General features: G+C 28.8%; 3 protein-coding genes across 3 annotated transcripts; 1 reads left to right on the top strand and 2 right to left on the bottom strand.

Annotated features, from left to right (window-relative positions):
* Positions 1-13: 13 nt before the first annotated feature.
* Positions 14-3,825, top strand: LOC145975164 (excitatory amino acid transporter 3). The gene is made up of 10 exons (XM_083105436.1): positions 14-192; positions 791-1,051; positions 1,217-1,394; positions 1,752-1,794; positions 1,872-1,911; positions 2,109-2,292; positions 2,515-2,748; positions 2,827-3,018; positions 3,145-3,279; positions 3,416-3,825. The coding sequence occupies exons 2-10, from the start codon at positions 811-813 to the stop codon at positions 3,546-3,548; spliced, it is 1,380 nt and encodes a 459-aa protein (XP_082961562.1). The 5' UTR covers positions 14-192; positions 791-810; the 3' UTR covers positions 3,549-3,825.
* A 31-nt stretch (positions 3,826-3,856) lies between these two features.
* Aldh (Aldehyde dehydrogenase) lies at positions 3,857-10,154 on the bottom strand. Its single transcript, XM_083105435.1, has 8 exons — positions 9,760-10,154; positions 6,549-6,794; positions 5,559-5,805; positions 5,082-5,416; positions 4,838-4,975; positions 4,592-4,756; positions 4,349-4,506; positions 3,857-4,268 (listed from the first exon to the last, which is right to left on the bottom strand). Exons 1-8 carry the CDS (start codon positions 9,853-9,855, stop codon positions 4,121-4,123), a joined length of 1,533 nt encoding a protein of 510 aa, XP_082961561.1. The 5' UTR covers positions 9,856-10,154; the 3' UTR covers positions 3,857-4,120.
* Positions 10,155-11,150: 996 nt separating this feature from the next.
* Mybbp1a (MYB binding protein 1a) lies at positions 11,151-16,117 on the bottom strand. The gene is made up of 10 exons (XM_083105432.1): positions 15,823-16,117; positions 15,499-15,693; positions 15,007-15,405; positions 14,318-14,901; positions 14,055-14,167; positions 13,463-13,980; positions 12,672-13,367; positions 12,328-12,576; positions 11,816-12,252; positions 11,151-11,706 (listed from the first exon to the last, which is right to left on the bottom strand). Exons 1-10 carry the CDS (start codon positions 15,928-15,930, stop codon positions 11,238-11,240), a joined length of 3,768 nt encoding a protein of 1,255 aa, XP_082961558.1. The 5' UTR covers positions 15,931-16,117; the 3' UTR covers positions 11,151-11,237.
* Positions 16,118-17,321: the final 1,204 nt, after the last annotated feature.

The raw sequence follows: 17,321 nt of genomic DNA, 5'->3' as shown, positions 1-17,321 counted from the left end.
TGCTCAGTACTTTTTAAGTCTAGTTAAAAGCTTAAAGTTAAATTTCCAACTTAAATAATTTTTGAAAATAATTTTTATAATTTTAATGTCTAACATTATAAAAATTATTTACAAAAACCACGTTCATATTATATTATTTTAATGTTATATTGGATAAATAAAACAAAGGTGATACGTGTTTGAATATATAAGGTAAGTATATTTAAATTAAAATGGATTGTTGATTTTTGTTATTGTTAATTTTTTATTTTAAATCAATTTTAAAAATACAGTTAATTAGAGGTCAACACTAGATACAAACGAGCAAGACATTTTTCTAAATAATATTTGCAATGTAAATAGAAATATATTTATTGAAATTATCTTCAGTCTAATTGATATTTAATAGTATGAATGATGTTTAAAATTTATTAATGTATGTATAATATATTAATATTTTTAATAATAATTAGTAGCTTTTAATTATCAGAGAAACTCGCTATTGCATATCTTCGCATCTTAAATTATTTTTTTTGCATTTGATTCGCATTGGCATCTAATTAACGCTAGTTTAATTTCGCAATTCCATCATTAGCTCACACATTTTAATTTACAGAATTTATTATGTGTAAAATATACACGAATATTTTAATAATAATACGCGCAGTTTATAATTTCTTTAAAAAAAATACTTATATTTACTTTCTAATCATTTTGAACTCTAAAAAATTCGTTAGATTATAGATTGTTTCCCGATTCTTCGAAATTGTAAAATTTAATTCTTAATTATTATTTTAATGCTCTAATATAGAACTTATAAAGTCAACTACAATGAACAATTTGAGGCTTTTCCTATCGAAACATAAACTGATAGTATCGACGATAATCGGTGTGACTATTGGGATAACATGCGGTATGAGTCTTAAACATTTTAGCGAAAAATCGTGGTCTGATCGAAATATCATGTATCTCAAATTTCCTGGAGAAATGTTTCTCAGAGTGGTGAATTGTTTAATATTACCGCTTATTACGTCTAGCATTGTAAGTGCTACTTGTAATCTCACTAAATCCGGTAAGCATGTTGATCAAATTTTTTTAAATACGGAATCATAAATATTTAAATATTTATTTATTTATATATCATTTGTGTGTATGTATTGTAAGAGATATATAAAAAATTGTCGAAAATGTAGCACAGGTAAAACATAAGTTCTTAGAATTTATTATAATTATATAGGACCAATTGGATTAATGGCATTATGTTATTATTTAACGACTACTACGATTGGAATAATTTTATGTGTTATACTTGTTGAGACTATTCGGCCGGGCGAATTGATGAGAAAGGAGGATATTATTCCGCCGATATCTACAAAAACCTTTACGACAGCAGATACAATTTTAGATTTAATTCGGTAATTAAATGACTATAATCTGTTTTCGGTTATTGAACAAAATTTTCATTATTACATTTTTAGAACTTTTTCATGACATTAATATATATTCTCACAAGTATTAGTATATATTCTCACAAGTAATAGTATATATTCTCACAAGTAATAGTTTAAAATAAAATACATTATTTAATGAGAAACAAGTGTGTTGAAATAATTTTTGCAAATTAGAAATAATTTATTTAAAAGCTATAGAATTGTTTGTTTTTTATAAAAAGAAAGCTCTACTTTCAATGTGTAGAAATATTTTACAAAATAATCTCGAAGAAATCTCATTTATAAAAATATGCATATTACATTTCTTTTTTCATATTACAGTAATTTAATCCCTGATAATATAGTACTTGCATGCATGTATCAGGTATATACTTCATTACAATTTGTATACGGAAATATCTGACCTGCAGTATTAAAAAAAAAGTACATATTTTTTTCTAGTATAAAACCGTCTTGGAAAAACCAATTAATGCAAATACAGGTAATACATAAAAAATTTTTTAGACATTTTAGAATGTTGTAATTATAAAAAAATTGTTAAATATTCTAGAATATAAATATATGACATTGAAATGGACGATAACGAATAGATCACTAATTGTAGCTAAACTACTTAGCATATAGCATTAATATTATACAATGCTTGTGTAAAAACTAAAAATATTAATTTCAATACAGTACCAATAGAAGAATGGTCCATAACAAGTGAATATGTAGCAGGAACAAATGTCTTGGGTTTAGTATTTTATAGTCTATTATTAGGTGTGGCAATTGGAAATATAGGTACAAGGGGAAAGCCATTATCAGATTTTTTCAGTTGTCTAACTGATGTTACGACGAAAATTATGAAATGGATAACATTGTATGCATCAAAAACGTATCATATTATATTACTATTGAAAATTAAAGATAAAAATTTACAATATTTATTCTACTTTCTATATTAATCTTATACCTTTTATAATGTATATATTTCTCTAACTTTTTAATAATATATATTTCAGTAACATAAAACATATATACATTGCAGTATATATTATAATAAATTGCATACAAAAATAAAACGATGAAATTTTCCGTTTAGAATAGCACCGATAGGCGTATCATTTCTTATAGCTGGTCGAATTCTGGAAATCGATGATTTTGGTAATATAATAAGTCATTTCGGATTTTACATTTTAACTGTGTTTACTGGTCTAATACTGCAAGGTTTTGTAATAATCCCCTTTCTTCATTGGATTATTACGCGCAAATCACCGTATAAAATTATATCTAAACTTGGTCCATCCTTTGCAATAGCCATTGGAACATCGTCAAGGTACTACACGAGATAAAAAAGTTATCGATACAAAAAACCCTGAGAAAATTTTATTTTTTAATTATGTATATAATCTAGCACTGCCACAGTTCCATATACAATACGATGTTTAAACGGTTTGGGAATAAATTCTAAAATAACAAAGTTTCTTATACCAATTGGAGCAACAATAAATATGGATGGAATAGCCTTATACGAAACTATTGGAGCGATATTTATTATACAATTACGTGGATTGCAATTTTCATTATTTAAAATAATAATCATCAGGTTTGTGAAAAAAGGACGCAACTAAACTATGACATAATAGTTGGAGAAATATTCTCTGCATAAAATTTAAAAATTTTATATGTTATATAATTATATGTATGTAAAACTTTGTTATTTTGTTTTCAGTATTACATGTACAGTATCATGTGTAGGTGCTGCTGGGATACCTAGCGGTGGTTATATGATGTTAATAATGGTGTTAAACTCTATAGGAGTACCTGTTGAAGATGTCGCATTGATTATCGCTACTGATTGGTTTATGTAAGTGTATTACATGTATAGTGCATCATTTTTTTAATGTAAAAGTAATATTTTTTCCCTTTCTTAAATCGGAGATAAACTTCACAAAAATATAAGTTATCTATGAGTAATAGAAAGGAAATATATTATTTTTCAGTGATCGTTTTAGAACGACAATCAACGTTATAGACGATGCACTTGGCGCAAGCATTATATCTCACTTTTGTAAAGAATACTTCGAGGAAGATGAAATGCAAACATTGAAAACAAACATTATTTGCAATACATAATTTACATAAATGTATTTGTATAATAAAAGCTAAAATAGATGTTTTATGACACAGATACATGTAATAGGAAGATTTACTAAATATTGCATATTTCTCGACCAAATATTTCTTATGATGCTTATTATGTCAATTATAAATATAAATAATATAGGAATTGAAAAAAAAGCTGAAAAAATATTATGCCTTATACATAATGTAGCACTATAAAACATTTATTTTTATAAATGCCCATTGTATGATACAATTTCATATGTGCAATAAATTACATCAAGAATGATTTAAATTTAGTTAAAATTGATTAAACTAAATTTTTAGTTTAAATATAGTTTATTTAAATTATTGTTACATTACGCAGTACAATAATAATTCAATTATATAAATTAATAATAATTCAATTATATAGATGGTAATTCTCAAAATTGAATTATATAATCTTTTAGCATTTTTCTGTAGTAAAAATATAGTAGTTTGTGCATAAAAAGTTTAAATCTATAAAACTCTTAGAATCTATGTAAAAAAATATGTTTTTTTTTTAAGTAAAAAATTCTTACACAGACACATTGGTATAATATTTACGAATTTTTTTCACTCAATTGAACAATTACACTTTTTACTTCTGTATATGCTTGAAGACCATATTCTCCGAGCTCTCTACCATGTCCAGACATTTTATAACCACCAAACGGAACTTGAGCAATGATATCATTATATGTGTTGACCCTATATATGAAAATAGAACATGATTAATTTAAATTCTTTTTTTAATAATTTATTTTTTACGATATTTTTATATAATTTACCATACGGTTCCAGCACGAAGACCCTGCGTTATATAATTCGCTTTGTCGAGATCTTTCGTGAAAACTGCAGCAGCTAATCCGTAATCGGTGTTATTAGCGCGTTCAATAACTTCGTCCAAGTCGTCGAACTTTAGAATCTGCTGAACCGGTCCAAATATCTACCGACAAAAAGAATATCGTGTGGATTTTTTTAATAAATATGTTACATTACGTTTTAACACTTAAGTATTTTAAAATGCTCACTTCTTCTCTAGCTATAGTCATATCATCTTTAACATCTGCGAATACGGTTGGAGCAATAAAGTATCCTTTATCGCCAACACGTTCGCCACCTGTTACTAAGTTAGCACCTTCGTCTTTACCAGATTTTATTAAATCCATAATTTTGTTTAATTGCTGCTCGTCAATCTGGTTAAATAATAATTATATTAATTACAATTATATATAAATCGATTAATATTGCCATATATTGTATGAATTCAGATATACCTGTGGACCTTGTTCTACTTTCAAATCAAATGGATCTCCTACTGTCCTAGATTTGGCACGAAGCGCGCTTTTTTCTACGAACTCGTCATAAATCTTTGCTTGAACAAAAGTTCTAGATCCTGCACAACAGCATTGACCCTGACAGAAAAATTAGAAAAATAAGTAATAAAACACTAAAGAGAGAATGGAAAACTCAAATGCAGGAAATTATATATCAATAAATATATTAAATATATTAAATTACCATATTAAAAAATAATCCAAAATGTGCTGCTTCCACTGCATGTTTCATATCGACATCCTTAAGAATGATATTAGGAGATTTTCCACCTAATTCTAATGTAGTTCTCTTTAAATTGTTTATAGCAGCATTTTGATTTATTAACTTGCCGACCTCCGTAGATCCCGTAAACGCAATCTTGTCAACCTTATCGTGAGCCACTAATGCAGCTCCGGTTTTACCATAACCGGGAACAACATTGATTACTCCATTAGGGAATCCGGCTTCCTTGGACAATTGTGCTATATAGAGTGCTGTCAATGGAGTCTGTTCTGCAGGTTTTAAAACGACAACGTTTCCTACAAGAAATAAAATAATAACTTAAAATTTAATTAATCAATGGAGAACTCTTATGATTCCAAAGATACTGCAAGCATTTCGTTAATTAGTAATATAAATATGAAATACATAATTTATATTCATGATTATATTCATGATTACCTGTAGCTAAAGCTGGTCCTAATTTCCAAGCCATCATCAACATTGGAAAGTTCCATGGAATAATTTGACCACATACTCCTACTGGCTCGTGTCTAGTATATGCAAAGACTTTTCCATCAGCTGGTATAACTTTTCCATGATTTTTGTCTGCCCATCCTGCATAATATCTTAGCACTTTAATACTAAAGGGAACGTCCACATAGTATGCAGATGAGTAAGGTTTGCCATTATCTAAAGTTTCTAAAGACTGAAAATATAGCAAAGATAATAGAATTATTACTCATAAAAAATCGAATTATTTTTTGAAAGCCCGATTATTTTGAGCATAGTTTGCTTAATATCATTTTAAAAATTATTAAATATAATAAATAATATAATATCGATGCATTTTATATTAATCGTATTATGTTGCAAGTTTTCAAATATTTTTATGAGACAAATAAAATGATTGTTTAGAAACATATTTAAATTTTATGCTTACGCGTCCTCTTTTCAGTTAGCGGCAATTTATTTTCAAGTTATACATAAGATGGACAAATTTGAAAAAAGTCTGGAAATTTGGCAGTTTGCTGCTCAGCGAGCGCGTGATTAGATCGATAATATGTAATCATAATAATCGTTTTCTTAATTGCCTGATAACGTATTAATTGATCGATTATTCGAAACATTAAGACAAAGCCAAATATGAAGAGTGATATGATCTAGAGATATGATCTAGATGTAGAGTGATCGATATATAGAGTGATATGATCTAGAGATATGATGTAGAGTAATATCTTTTTTATCGATAAAACTTAATCATTTCCGAATTGTTTGACTTCTGTAGAGGGACACGTAATCTCTTAGAGATCTAATATTCAATTTATTTTATATTCGGTAAATGTTTAAATATTTATTCTAATAAATATAAATATGAGAGAGAGAGAGAGAGAGAGAGAATATTATCATATGAAAAAAAATATTAAATAATAAAAATATTAAATAATTTACCGCAAGATATTTCTGATCACGCTCTATCAAATCTGCTAATTTGTTCAAGAGAATTCCTCTTTGAGATGCATCCATAGTTCTCCATGGTGAATGCCTTTTAAAAGCTTTATTAGCAACCTGTACCGCAAAATCGATGTCCGCGCTGTCGCCTTCTTGTACTTCGGCGATTACTTCACCAGTAGCAGGATTGATAGTCGGAAATGTCTTTTCACTTTTAGATTTGTGCCATTCATTATTGACAAATATCTGTAACAAAACAAAAAAATATGTTTTTTTATAACGATTAATTTTATACTTATATATTATAAAGCACGAAATGTATTATATATTATAAAGAAATATAATTATGTTACGTGATTATTTCAGATCATGTAATTGGATTTCTTACAAAAATTATTGAAACACAAAAGTATATAATGATTAGATATCTTTTACATGTTACAAAAAGTCGTTAAAATTATTAATTGCTCATTATGTTCCTAAATATTTTTATATTAAAAAAGAAATATCTAAATATCTCACTATATTAAAAAAAATATCTAATTTTTCATACATTGAATTTGATTAAATAACAATGTGTTACAATCTAATTAATAACGGCATTGAAGACTTGCTGCAAGTCGTAAGAAATAGACACTGGTTAAAAATTAAAAACTGAAAATTAATATAAAATAAGAAAGTAAAAAAAATTTAATTAAAAAAACTTGGCGCTGCCAATAAAATTGGCATATATTCCAATTAAATATAAATTTAAAAAATGGAACATATTCTAATTATTAATTCTAATTATTAGTCTAACATTTAAATTTAATGACTTAATTTATTTAATTAATTTATATTGATTTACATTTGAAAATTTAGACTTTTAAGCTGAACAATATACTAATAAAATTGGCAGCGCCAAGTTTTTTTAATTAAATTTTTTTATTTTTATTTTTTTATTTTCATTAAATATCATTATTAACGTTAACGAATGCACAATTCTTTCTTCTTTTTAACTCGATGAAAAATATCTTCGCAAATATCTAAAAATAATCTCAAATGGCTGTTACATAAAAAATACATCATAAATTAAAACATAAAATATCTTAAGACTCGTAAAAACGCCTTTTATAAAATGACATTTCTTTTAACGATATAATAACTGACTCATTTGTTTTCTGCATATGTTTCCAAACTTTAGTCTTATTTGAAATGCTAATTAGGTAAGCATGCTGTTATAGATATTTTCGTCATATTTTATGTATTTTGAATAACACATATAAATCGTTAAGAGATGTGTCTGTTTGTAACAAATATATAAAATCGATAAAATCGATTATCGAATATCGAAAAAAAATATTTCAATAATGCACACTCTAAAATATTGTTTTTCATTATTTAAAATTATTATATACAATTCTCCATTATATACAATTCTGCTTTCTATGCACGATAACATTGCTTACTTAAAATACAAATATATAATACAATACAACACTTAAAATACAAATGTAAATACTACTATGGTACTTGAATAAGTTTCCGCCGTTTACCGATAGATGCTGTTAGCAGTACTGTGTGAATGTAGTTTAAGATTAACGCATCTATATAGAAGCTACAATAAGCAAGCTATAATATTCAATATATGCCATTTGAGTGCAGTGTAAACAATAAAGTTTTCTATTGCATTGAAAATGTCGAATTTCCTGCCGACAAAACAGCATTTGCGGGAGGTGTTACTTCATTATTTTATTTTAAAAAAAAGTGCAGCTGAAAGTTATCGTTTGCTCGTGGAAACTTATAGTGACAATGCTCCATCCGAAAGAAGTTGTAGAGAATGGTTTCAACGGTTTAAAGACGGTGACTACGACGTGAAAGACAAAGAGCGCTTTGGTGCGCCAAAAAAGTTTGAGGATGAAGAGTTGGAAACATTACTCATTGAAGATTCACATCAAACGCTTAAAGAATTGTCGGAATCATTAAATGTTGATGAATCGACTATAAGCAAACGTTTAAAAGCAATAGGATTTATTCATAAACAAGACTACTGGGTGCCACATGTTTTGAAAGACAGAGACGTTGAAAGACGTTTAACCATGTGCGAATTGTTGCTTCAAAGGCAGAACAGGAAGCCATTTTTGCATCGAATCGTTACTGGCGATGAAAAATGGATTCATTACGATAATCCAAAAAGAAAAAAATCATGGGTGAGGCCTGGTCAGCCATCAACATCAACAGTAAAACGGGATATTCATGGAAAAAAGGTCATGTTGAGTATTTGGTGGGATCAAAAAGGTGTGATATACTACGAGCTGCTGAAACCAAATGAAACCATCACTGCTGCTCGCTATCAAGAACAAATAGTCCATTTAAGTCGAGCATTGAGACAAAAACGTCCAGAATATGCTAAAAGGCATGACAAAGTCATTTTTCAACATGACAATGCTCGACCGCACGTAGCGAGACAGGTCAAGGAAGCGTTAGAACTGCTCGGATGGGATGTGTTACCCCACCCGCCGTATTCACCAGACATTGCTCCATCGAACTACCATCTGTTTCGATCGATACAGCATGGCCTTTCGGAGCAGCACTTCACTTTTTATGAGGAGATAAAAAATTGGCTTGATGAGTGGATCGATTCAAAAGAAGAAAATTTTTTTTATCACGGAATCCATTTGTTGCCTGAAAAGTGGCAAAATGTTATAGCTAACGACGGAAAATACTTTGAATAATATATTGTTTATTCTTCTATTTTAATAAAGTTTTAAATTTAAATAAAAAACGGCGGAAACTTATTCAAGTACCCATATACATTTTAATCTCTTTTAAATAAAAAGTTTTATATATAACGTTTTATATATATAATAATCCTAATAACATGTTCAAAAGATGAGGACATCCAGTGGACGTAATATGTATGTTATTAAGGAAATAAGAACACGCACAGACGTTATATTTTTTTCTCTATTATAAATATTTTTTTAATAACATACAATGGGGTCTCTTTATTTTCTAATCCTCTTCCGAAAGATATTCTTACATATTTCGATACAAAAAAATTGCGTCAGTAAATAATGCATGTCATCTCCGAGCCATCAGCAGTTTTATGCGATAGTCCGTCATTGATAAGTAGGATATGAGAGCTAATATGCCGCTTGCCATGAATAGCACAATTATATGAATATAATCATTTTTATACAGCTACTTATGGGAATTTTAATTTACTTACACCAGTGTATAAAATCGGCGGGCTTACATCCGGTGCTGGCAAAGCTGCAGACGAGAAACATCGCAGGTGTTGGAATTTTGTTAGCACACGCAGCATATTGTTGAATAACGTTTATACGCAAAAGGAGCGAAAGAAACTGAGAAATTTTCCGGCCGGACCAGGAATCACCTTCACTTGTGATAATAGATCTAGTTACTCGGACTATTGTATTTGCGCGTGCTCCATTTCCCTTATGTGATATCAATATACTAGTAACATTTGTTGACTGTCACCCTTCTCTTACGAGTGTTCCACTTGTCGTTTACCAGCATCATGTCTTTATTCAACTTTCGGTGGATCAAATGGGGTGCGTTCGTTTACGCAGTCGCTGCCGCAGACGTCATTCGTTTATCTATAGTATACGTGATGTAAACTATAGATAAACAAATGACATTTGCGGCAGCGACTGCATAAACGAATGCACCCATGGTTTCACGAGCATTGGCTGCGTTCAGCAGAAAAAGCTGCTTTGCAACTGTGTAAAATTCGTGAGCCTGATTGGTGTATGCTCTTAATTTTGACTGAATCTAAGAGCATACACTAATCAGATTCATGAATTTTACACAGTTGCAAAGCAGCTTTTCCTGCTGAACCCAGCCATTGCAAACGTCAAGTGGAACGCCTTATATAACAATGTTTGATAATTATTTATAGTTATTTAATAAGATAGCACTTGAATAAATTATAAATATCTTTTAAGTGCAAATGACTTACATTTAATTAACGATATAATTAATACTAAAATTGTATCGTCATACTACTAAGAAATGGGAAAATAGAATAAATGAGTTATATATCTTACAGCATTGAGTCAATTTGAAATTGATAGATTACAATTTTTAAATTTTTTCTCTTTTCTATATATACAAATAATATTATATATTATATTAAAAGAAAAGATATAAAAATGATATATATAATTATCGTAATATAACAAATTTTTACACACATTACAGAAGGGATGTACTTATTACAATAATTATATAAAGTTCAAAGTAGATTAACAAAATATTATGTATGCATAAAGTAACTGAAAACACAATGTACATTGTATAATGTAAATTGATAAAAAGTCATCTGTGTAAATGTATAGGTATATAATCAAAGATGTCAAAGATACAAAATTGTGGAAACCAATCATTTATTTTAAAATAATGATGACATAAAAAAATAAAGAATTCTCAATTTAGTTTTGCTTTACAAACTGAATATTCAATCAGTCAATCAATAAAAAAAGAAAAATTCAAAGTGATGTTGCTATTAATCACGTGTTTGTTTTATAAAGTAATAATTTTAATATTACATATACACAGATTTTTTTTACATACAAAAATATTTCGCCAAAACCGGAATAAACAGGCGTATTCTATTTATCTTAATTTCCATACATTATCTTATACATATTATCATTTATTATATTGGCAAATTTATAAGTAGAATTAAACACAATCGATACTTTTTCTTCTCTTTTTAGGTTCATGACTTTCCTCCATTACCTTGTCATGATTTCTTTTATTTAACGATTTCGAATTCGTGGACTTATTATGTGAATGTCCATTTTGAAAAACTTCCGTCTCATTTATGTCATTTTCTGATAAATTGACATTACTAAATTTAAACAATTCTATATCTTTAGACATTGCTTTTGCACGTAATTCACGTGCTTCTTTCTTTAATAACTGCTTCTCCTTTTGTTTATTTTTTTTCTTTTTCTTCTTGTGTACATTATCACTATGCACAGTTTCTTCTTCTTCTTCTTCTTCTTCTTCTTCTTCTTCTTCTTCTTCTTCTAAATCATTAGTTTTTCCATTTTGGCACATAATATTGTTTTGTTTGCCATTACTTTGTAAAGGAATATCAGTTGAGCCATTCAACTGATTATTATTTTTATTATTCTTTGTCGATTTCCTAATAACAAACATTATATTTAGAAAATGCAGAACAATTTCAAACTGTATATACATAATAGAAAAACATGAATTTCTACAAAAATCACAAATTATATTATTATACTTACACATCGAGTGAAATCCCTATCTGTTTTGCTAACTTTTTATAGGCATTTTTTAGATCCGCGGAAAAAATAGTTTGATTTTCATACATTGTTACAAGTATCGTTTTAATGTTTTGCCAATTCCATACTTGTGGCAAATGATGCGCGTAAACAGCATGCAACAATGTTAAAAGAAGACCAACGAATTTCTGCAGGACTTTCTTTTGTATACTGTTATCATTATATGAAATAAATTGTCCATTATCGCTTACATGCGAATTACATAATTCTTTACACATATTTAAAGTATTTTTGTAAAGCATTGTTTCGAATTTCATTTTTACATCAGCATTTTTTGTTTCCATATTCAACAATCGATTATTTTTATATAAAGTTATTAATAATTCAAGCGCCTGACTTCTACGGAAGTATCGAATATTGCTATCAAAAGCAGAGTTTACCTAAGTAATCAAATAAAATGATATATTATAACAAGAGATATTACGAGACATAATATATTACTTTAATATACATACCAATAGAAGTGCTAGCTGCCAATTATCTTCCCAGCATAGTTGTAGAACACTCTTAAATAATATAAGCGAAAGTGTGCAATCCCTTTTTTTCATAAACAAAGTTAAATTTTTACTATAAAGTTCTACAACATTTTTGCTACATAAATTTGCTTGTTGCATACATTTTACAAGAAAAGTACAGCATTCAGCCAAGTTTTCACTTATTTCTTGACAGATCAAAGTAGAACGCTCCCCTTTTTCAATTAGAGCCTTAAAAAGGAATATTTAATAAATTTATATTTATGTATAATTGTTAAAAATATAAATAAGAAAAATTGTTACATATATAAATAAAAAAAAATTACCTTTAACACTGTCATTAACAAAGTATTATCAACACCTGTTGTATCTTCAAACTTTTTTATCATTGATAATTTTTTTAAACAAGTCTGAACTCTATGTTTGAGTGGTTGTTGATGTGGATCTTTTATACAGAATTCTAAGAGAGCGAAAAGTGGTACAATCATATCTAAAGCAACTGCCATAGAGGGGGAAGATCCTAAATAAATATTCAACAAATCTATGACACGAATTCTGAAATGCGTCAATGCTTCACTTGTTTTTTCTTGTTTTTTAGAACGAGCTTGACGGTTCTCACGTAAAATTTTGAAAGCTGCCGCTAATGATTCATCTAACCGCTTGCCTTCTTCTTCATCTATTTGATCTACATCGATATCTTCATCATCAGTTTGAGTTGCAGCATCACCTAAGGCTTGACGCACTGCCATTCTCAATTTATCAGTCACTGTTTCATCATCATCATTATCGTTGTCATCCTCATCATCATCATCATCATCATCGTCATTCTCTTCATTATCATTGTCATTATCATCATTCTCATCTTTATTTATGTTAGATTCGGATTCACTTTCTTTCGATGAAACTTCACTATTTAAAACATCTTCTTCTTCATTATCTGATTCACTTTCTATATCTGAGAAATCTTCATTATCATTTTGTTTTGTGGTAAGTGTACTTTGATTATTTTTTACATCTAATACCTAAAACAAAAGTTATATTGTTTCTTTCTTTGAATCTTTTATTTCAAATTTAATAAATTAATAATTCTTTTCTCATTAATTAGATAATAACTTACAGCCAATATCTGATGAACAGCAGATGGAGTCAAATATGGACAGATATGTGGAAACACACTATCAACTAATGAGCGCAATAAATGATTATTCCTGGATAAAAGAGATAATAAAAGATCTACTATTACTTCAACCCATTGTGGTTCTTCTTGTGCATCAGCAAGCTTTTTATGTCCCTTGGATTTTTTAATTAATCTCTCATAACAACATTGAAGTTCATCAATTGACATAATTGCTATTTCAGGATCTGAGAATAATTGTAGACTCATATGTAAATTCATTGTATGAAATATTGGTAAAGCAACTGCATTTTTTGTATTCTTTTCTAGTTTTTCAATCAAATTTAATGCTTTTCTCCAAGCATCAGATGCTGCATCACTCAATGGTGATCTTAATTTCATTGCATTGGATTGTAATTTGGAGTTCAAATCATGAACGAGTGTACTTAATAAATTTCGCATGTCGTCCAACTTTGGCAATTTATGATCCAAAGCACGATAAAAAGAATTTTTAAATTGCGCTAAAAATAATAATTAAATATATTCTAGCACATAAATAAATGTAATAAGTTTTAGAAAAATATAAAATACATACGCGCTAATTCTATTCCAACATTTGACACTTCACACAACCCATAATTGAACAGAAATGTCAATTGTCCAAACTTCCATTCTTGATCTAAAAGTGCCTCTCGATGTCCTATTAATCTAAACCAGTTAAAGGATATGTTTAATATAGAAAAGATACATTTTTAATAGATAATATACTAAATACATGTTAAGCTGTATTGTGTAAGTTATTTGTTTTATAAGTATTGTCATTTTTATGCTATATAACTATTCTAGGTTTATATTTACCTTGTCAATAGTTGTGCTGCATAACTTCGCTCAGCATTTGTCCATAATTCTACTTTTACATTTTCTCTTTCTTTAATTGTTTTGTTTTCTATAATATCTCTGTACAATTGACATAATTTTTTAATACCATCTAATTTCAGATTTGCTGTGATTTTTTGGATCACCTTAATGCCTGTTTTCTTTTCTATCATAAGATCACCAGGATGTAATATAAGCTTCTTCAATATATTTAACTGTATTTTTGTCTTGATATCTTCATCATTTATAGCAGATATCACCAAATGTAAGACTTTTCTAAATGCTGTTAAAACTTCATCATTATTATTCCTCTTACAGTTAGAAAATCTTCTTAACATATGTTGCAAGAAATTTGGTGATAATAGTGATGGAATTACAGTTTTATCTGTAATATTAGAAAGTATCAATTGTAAAATTTCTGTAGCAATATATTCATCGCTCTTTGATGGTTTTGTAAATTTCTGATCAATGGCTTTCCAAAAGTCTGTTATAAGTTCAGTCAATGTTAGTTTTTCACAAAATAATTTGAACACTGGATGTTGATAGGAAACAATTCGAGGTAAGGCCTGTATAATAATAGAAAATTTATATAAGTATTATAAAATGATATATAATCTCAAATATCACTTCATTTTTGTTGGAGATTATTCAGGTTCTATTTAATGACATACCGTTAATAGTTTAACAATATTTTCCATAGATTCTTTAGCAATTATCTGTTTCACGCCAAAATGCTCCTTTAAAAATTTATGATTAAGTAGAGATGGATGTTTGTCGCCAACAATAAGTAGTAGATAAAATGTATCCAAAGTTTGTTCAGACCATGACTTGCCAATTTCCTTTTCGACAATTGGCCAAACAATTTTCTTCATAGATTCAATATCAAGCTGGATAATAAACTCATTGAGAAACATGACAGAGATAAATGATAGATAACTGCGTTGTTTGCCAGCATTCAAAAGAATCTCAGTGATCTGTTGTTGTATTTCAATAGTACTTTGAACAAGTAACTTTGACCTTATTATTGCTCCGCATAGTAATATACGTCCCATATATATATCAGCATTTTCCTACAATAGTTTAGAAAGATATTATATTAATATAAAATAACAATACACTAAAAGTATAAAACACAAAATAGAAAATTATAATAAAAATCATACACTTTTAGTATTTTTGCCAATTGGATGCAATTGAGTATTTGTTATGGATAAAAGTTTTTCTATTGAAGTTTCAGGATGCATCATTAAGAAAACTGTCAATGCGGTGTAATTCCCTTTCCTTGTAAGTGTTTGCGATGATCCTAAACTACGCACTAGTCTGCTTAGTGCATATTTTAATTCTTTATCATCTTGATCCTGTAAAATTAAATCAATATTGCAATCACGTAAACATAATAATTTATTGAATACTTAATATAAGCTTTGTTTCTTTAGCAAATATAAGTATAAATAATAAAATATGTGAGGTTATACAAATTATCTTACCGTATTATATTGACATAAGTGATTTAATAACGCTACTCCAGCGTTTAATCTTACAAAGTCGTTATTATTCTTCAGTTTGTCGAAGTTATCCAATATGATAGAATTCATCCTGTTAATTTTTTATCGTTTTACCCGATACCACTTTCCCCACACGTGTATATCGTGTGGCACGTACGGTGAATGCATCCGATCCATCATCCATCTTGGCTGCGTTCGGAAACCTCACCCGAGTGCCCCTATCACTTTATCCTTGTTGTTCACTGAATGTTAAACAAGGATAAAATGATACCCGGGTACACTCGGGTGTTTCCGAACGCAGCCCTTGATTTTCAGATATTCTAAAAGCTACGTTGATCAAATGAATGAATTGTAAATAGATATATGAAACAAAAACGGCAATGATTAAGAAAATCGTGATAAAAATTAGAAAAATGTGCGTCCAGTCAATTGTCTAATTTGAAAGTTATTAACGCTACGCAAACATTACATTGGGTCTGTTCTTTTTAGCTGCACTGCTGCACTAGTGCAATAAGTTGGAAAGAGACAAACATACTTTCTTTCACTCTAAGGCCCAGTTCAACAGTGGCCAGTTAGCTTAACTAGTAGTTAAGTAGTGATGCCAACCACTGAAACAAAATTCGGTAAGCTATTTACAAGATTAGATTTTGACAAGTTTACTCGTGCAATATCTTCAGCCAAGCCTCTTCTTTGGTCCATATTCTGAATCCTCTTTTATCAATAAAAGAGGATTCAGAATATGAACCTTTGTCTCTAACACTCACAGCATCAGTCCGCTTATTTTCTATTATCAATTTGTATTTTTTTATTAATGATACAAGTACCAGTTTTTCCTCATGACAAAAATTTGGTGTTCGTATACGATTTGTTTTGATATCCATTTTCGTTTTGCGATGATGTATCGTAATGAGAACGAAGCTGAATATTAATTAAAATAGCTTGTAAATAGCTTACCGAATTTTGTTTCAGTGGTTGGCATCACTACTTAACTACTAGTTAAGCTAACTGGCCACTGTTGAACTGGGCCTAACTAATTGCACTAGTGTAGGGCCGAATTCCGTAAAGTGCATATGCGCGTATTTACCTACAGTATACGTGACGGATACTATAGGTACGTGCGCGTATATGCGCTTTACGGAACTCAGCCTAGCAGTGCAGCTAAAAAGAACAGGCCTATTATTACAACAAACATTACATTATTGGCCGTATTCCTATATTTATTGCCACTATTGAAAATCCATAGTTTACGTCACGTATACTATAGATTTTCTGCACTGGCAGTTTATATCGGAACGCAGCCATTAAATCTAAAAGTTTGAGTAGATTTAAGACTTGTAATATTTTTTAGAATTTTAATTACATTAATTGAAGATCTTGGTGCATAAAAAATATTTATCTTTTGACGAATTTGCATATTAATTGTATAACATTAATGAAAACTCGAAATTACAGAACTGTTTAAGAGACCTATTGATAGTTTT

Source organism: Camponotus vicinus, unplaced genomic scaffold (assembly GCF_025532165.1).
Source record: "Camponotus vicinus isolate PSW18456_S1 unplaced genomic scaffold, iyCamVici1.0 SCAF_7, whole genome shotgun sequence".
NCBI classification, from domain to species: domain Eukaryota; kingdom Metazoa; phylum Arthropoda; class Insecta; order Hymenoptera; family Formicidae; genus Camponotus; species Camponotus vicinus.
Note: the sequence above shows the minus strand (reverse complement) of the source record. Positions and strands in the feature narration are given on the sequence as shown.

What these genes read in the sequence shown, in the direction of transcription:
- LOC145975164 (XM_083105436.1), top strand. Translation starts at nt 811, where the DNA reads ATGAACAATTTGAGGCTTTTCCTATCGAAACATAAACTGATAGTATCG. An exon ending in TTGTAATCTCACTAAATCCG is followed by an intron (nt 1,052 to 1,216) that starts GTAAGCATGTTG and finishes ATAATTATATAG; the next exon opens with GACCAATTGGATTAATGGCA. An exon ending in ACCAATTAATGCAAATACAG is followed by an intron (nt 1,912 to 2,108) that starts GTAATACATAAA and finishes ATTTCAATACAG; the next exon opens with TACCAATAGAAGAATGGTCC.
- Aldh (XM_083105435.1), bottom strand. Translation starts at nt 9,855, where the DNA reads ATGCTGCGTGTGCTAACAAAATTCCAACACCTGCGATGTTTCTCGTCT. An exon ending in CGCCGATTTTATACACTGGT is followed by an intron (nt 6,795 to 9,759) that starts GTAAGTAAATTA and finishes GTTTTGTTACAG; the next exon opens with ATATTTGTCAATAATGAATG. An exon ending in AAGTAGAACAAGGTCCACAG is followed by an intron (nt 4,757 to 4,837) that starts GTATATCTGAAT and finishes TTATTTAACCAG; the next exon opens with ATTGACGAGCAGCAATTAAA.
- Mybbp1a (XM_083105432.1), bottom strand. Translation starts at nt 15,930, where the DNA reads ATGAATTCTATCATATTGGATAACTTCGACAAACTGAAGAATAATAAC. An exon ending in TTGGCAAAAATACTAAAAGT is followed by an intron (nt 15,406 to 15,498) that starts GTATGATTTTTA and finishes AAACTATTGTAG; the next exon opens with GAAAATGCTGATATATATAT. An exon ending in TGTTAATGACAGTGTTAAAG is followed by an intron (nt 12,577 to 12,671) that starts GTAATTTTTTTT and finishes TTCCTTTTTAAG; the next exon opens with GCTCTAATTGAAAAAGGGGA.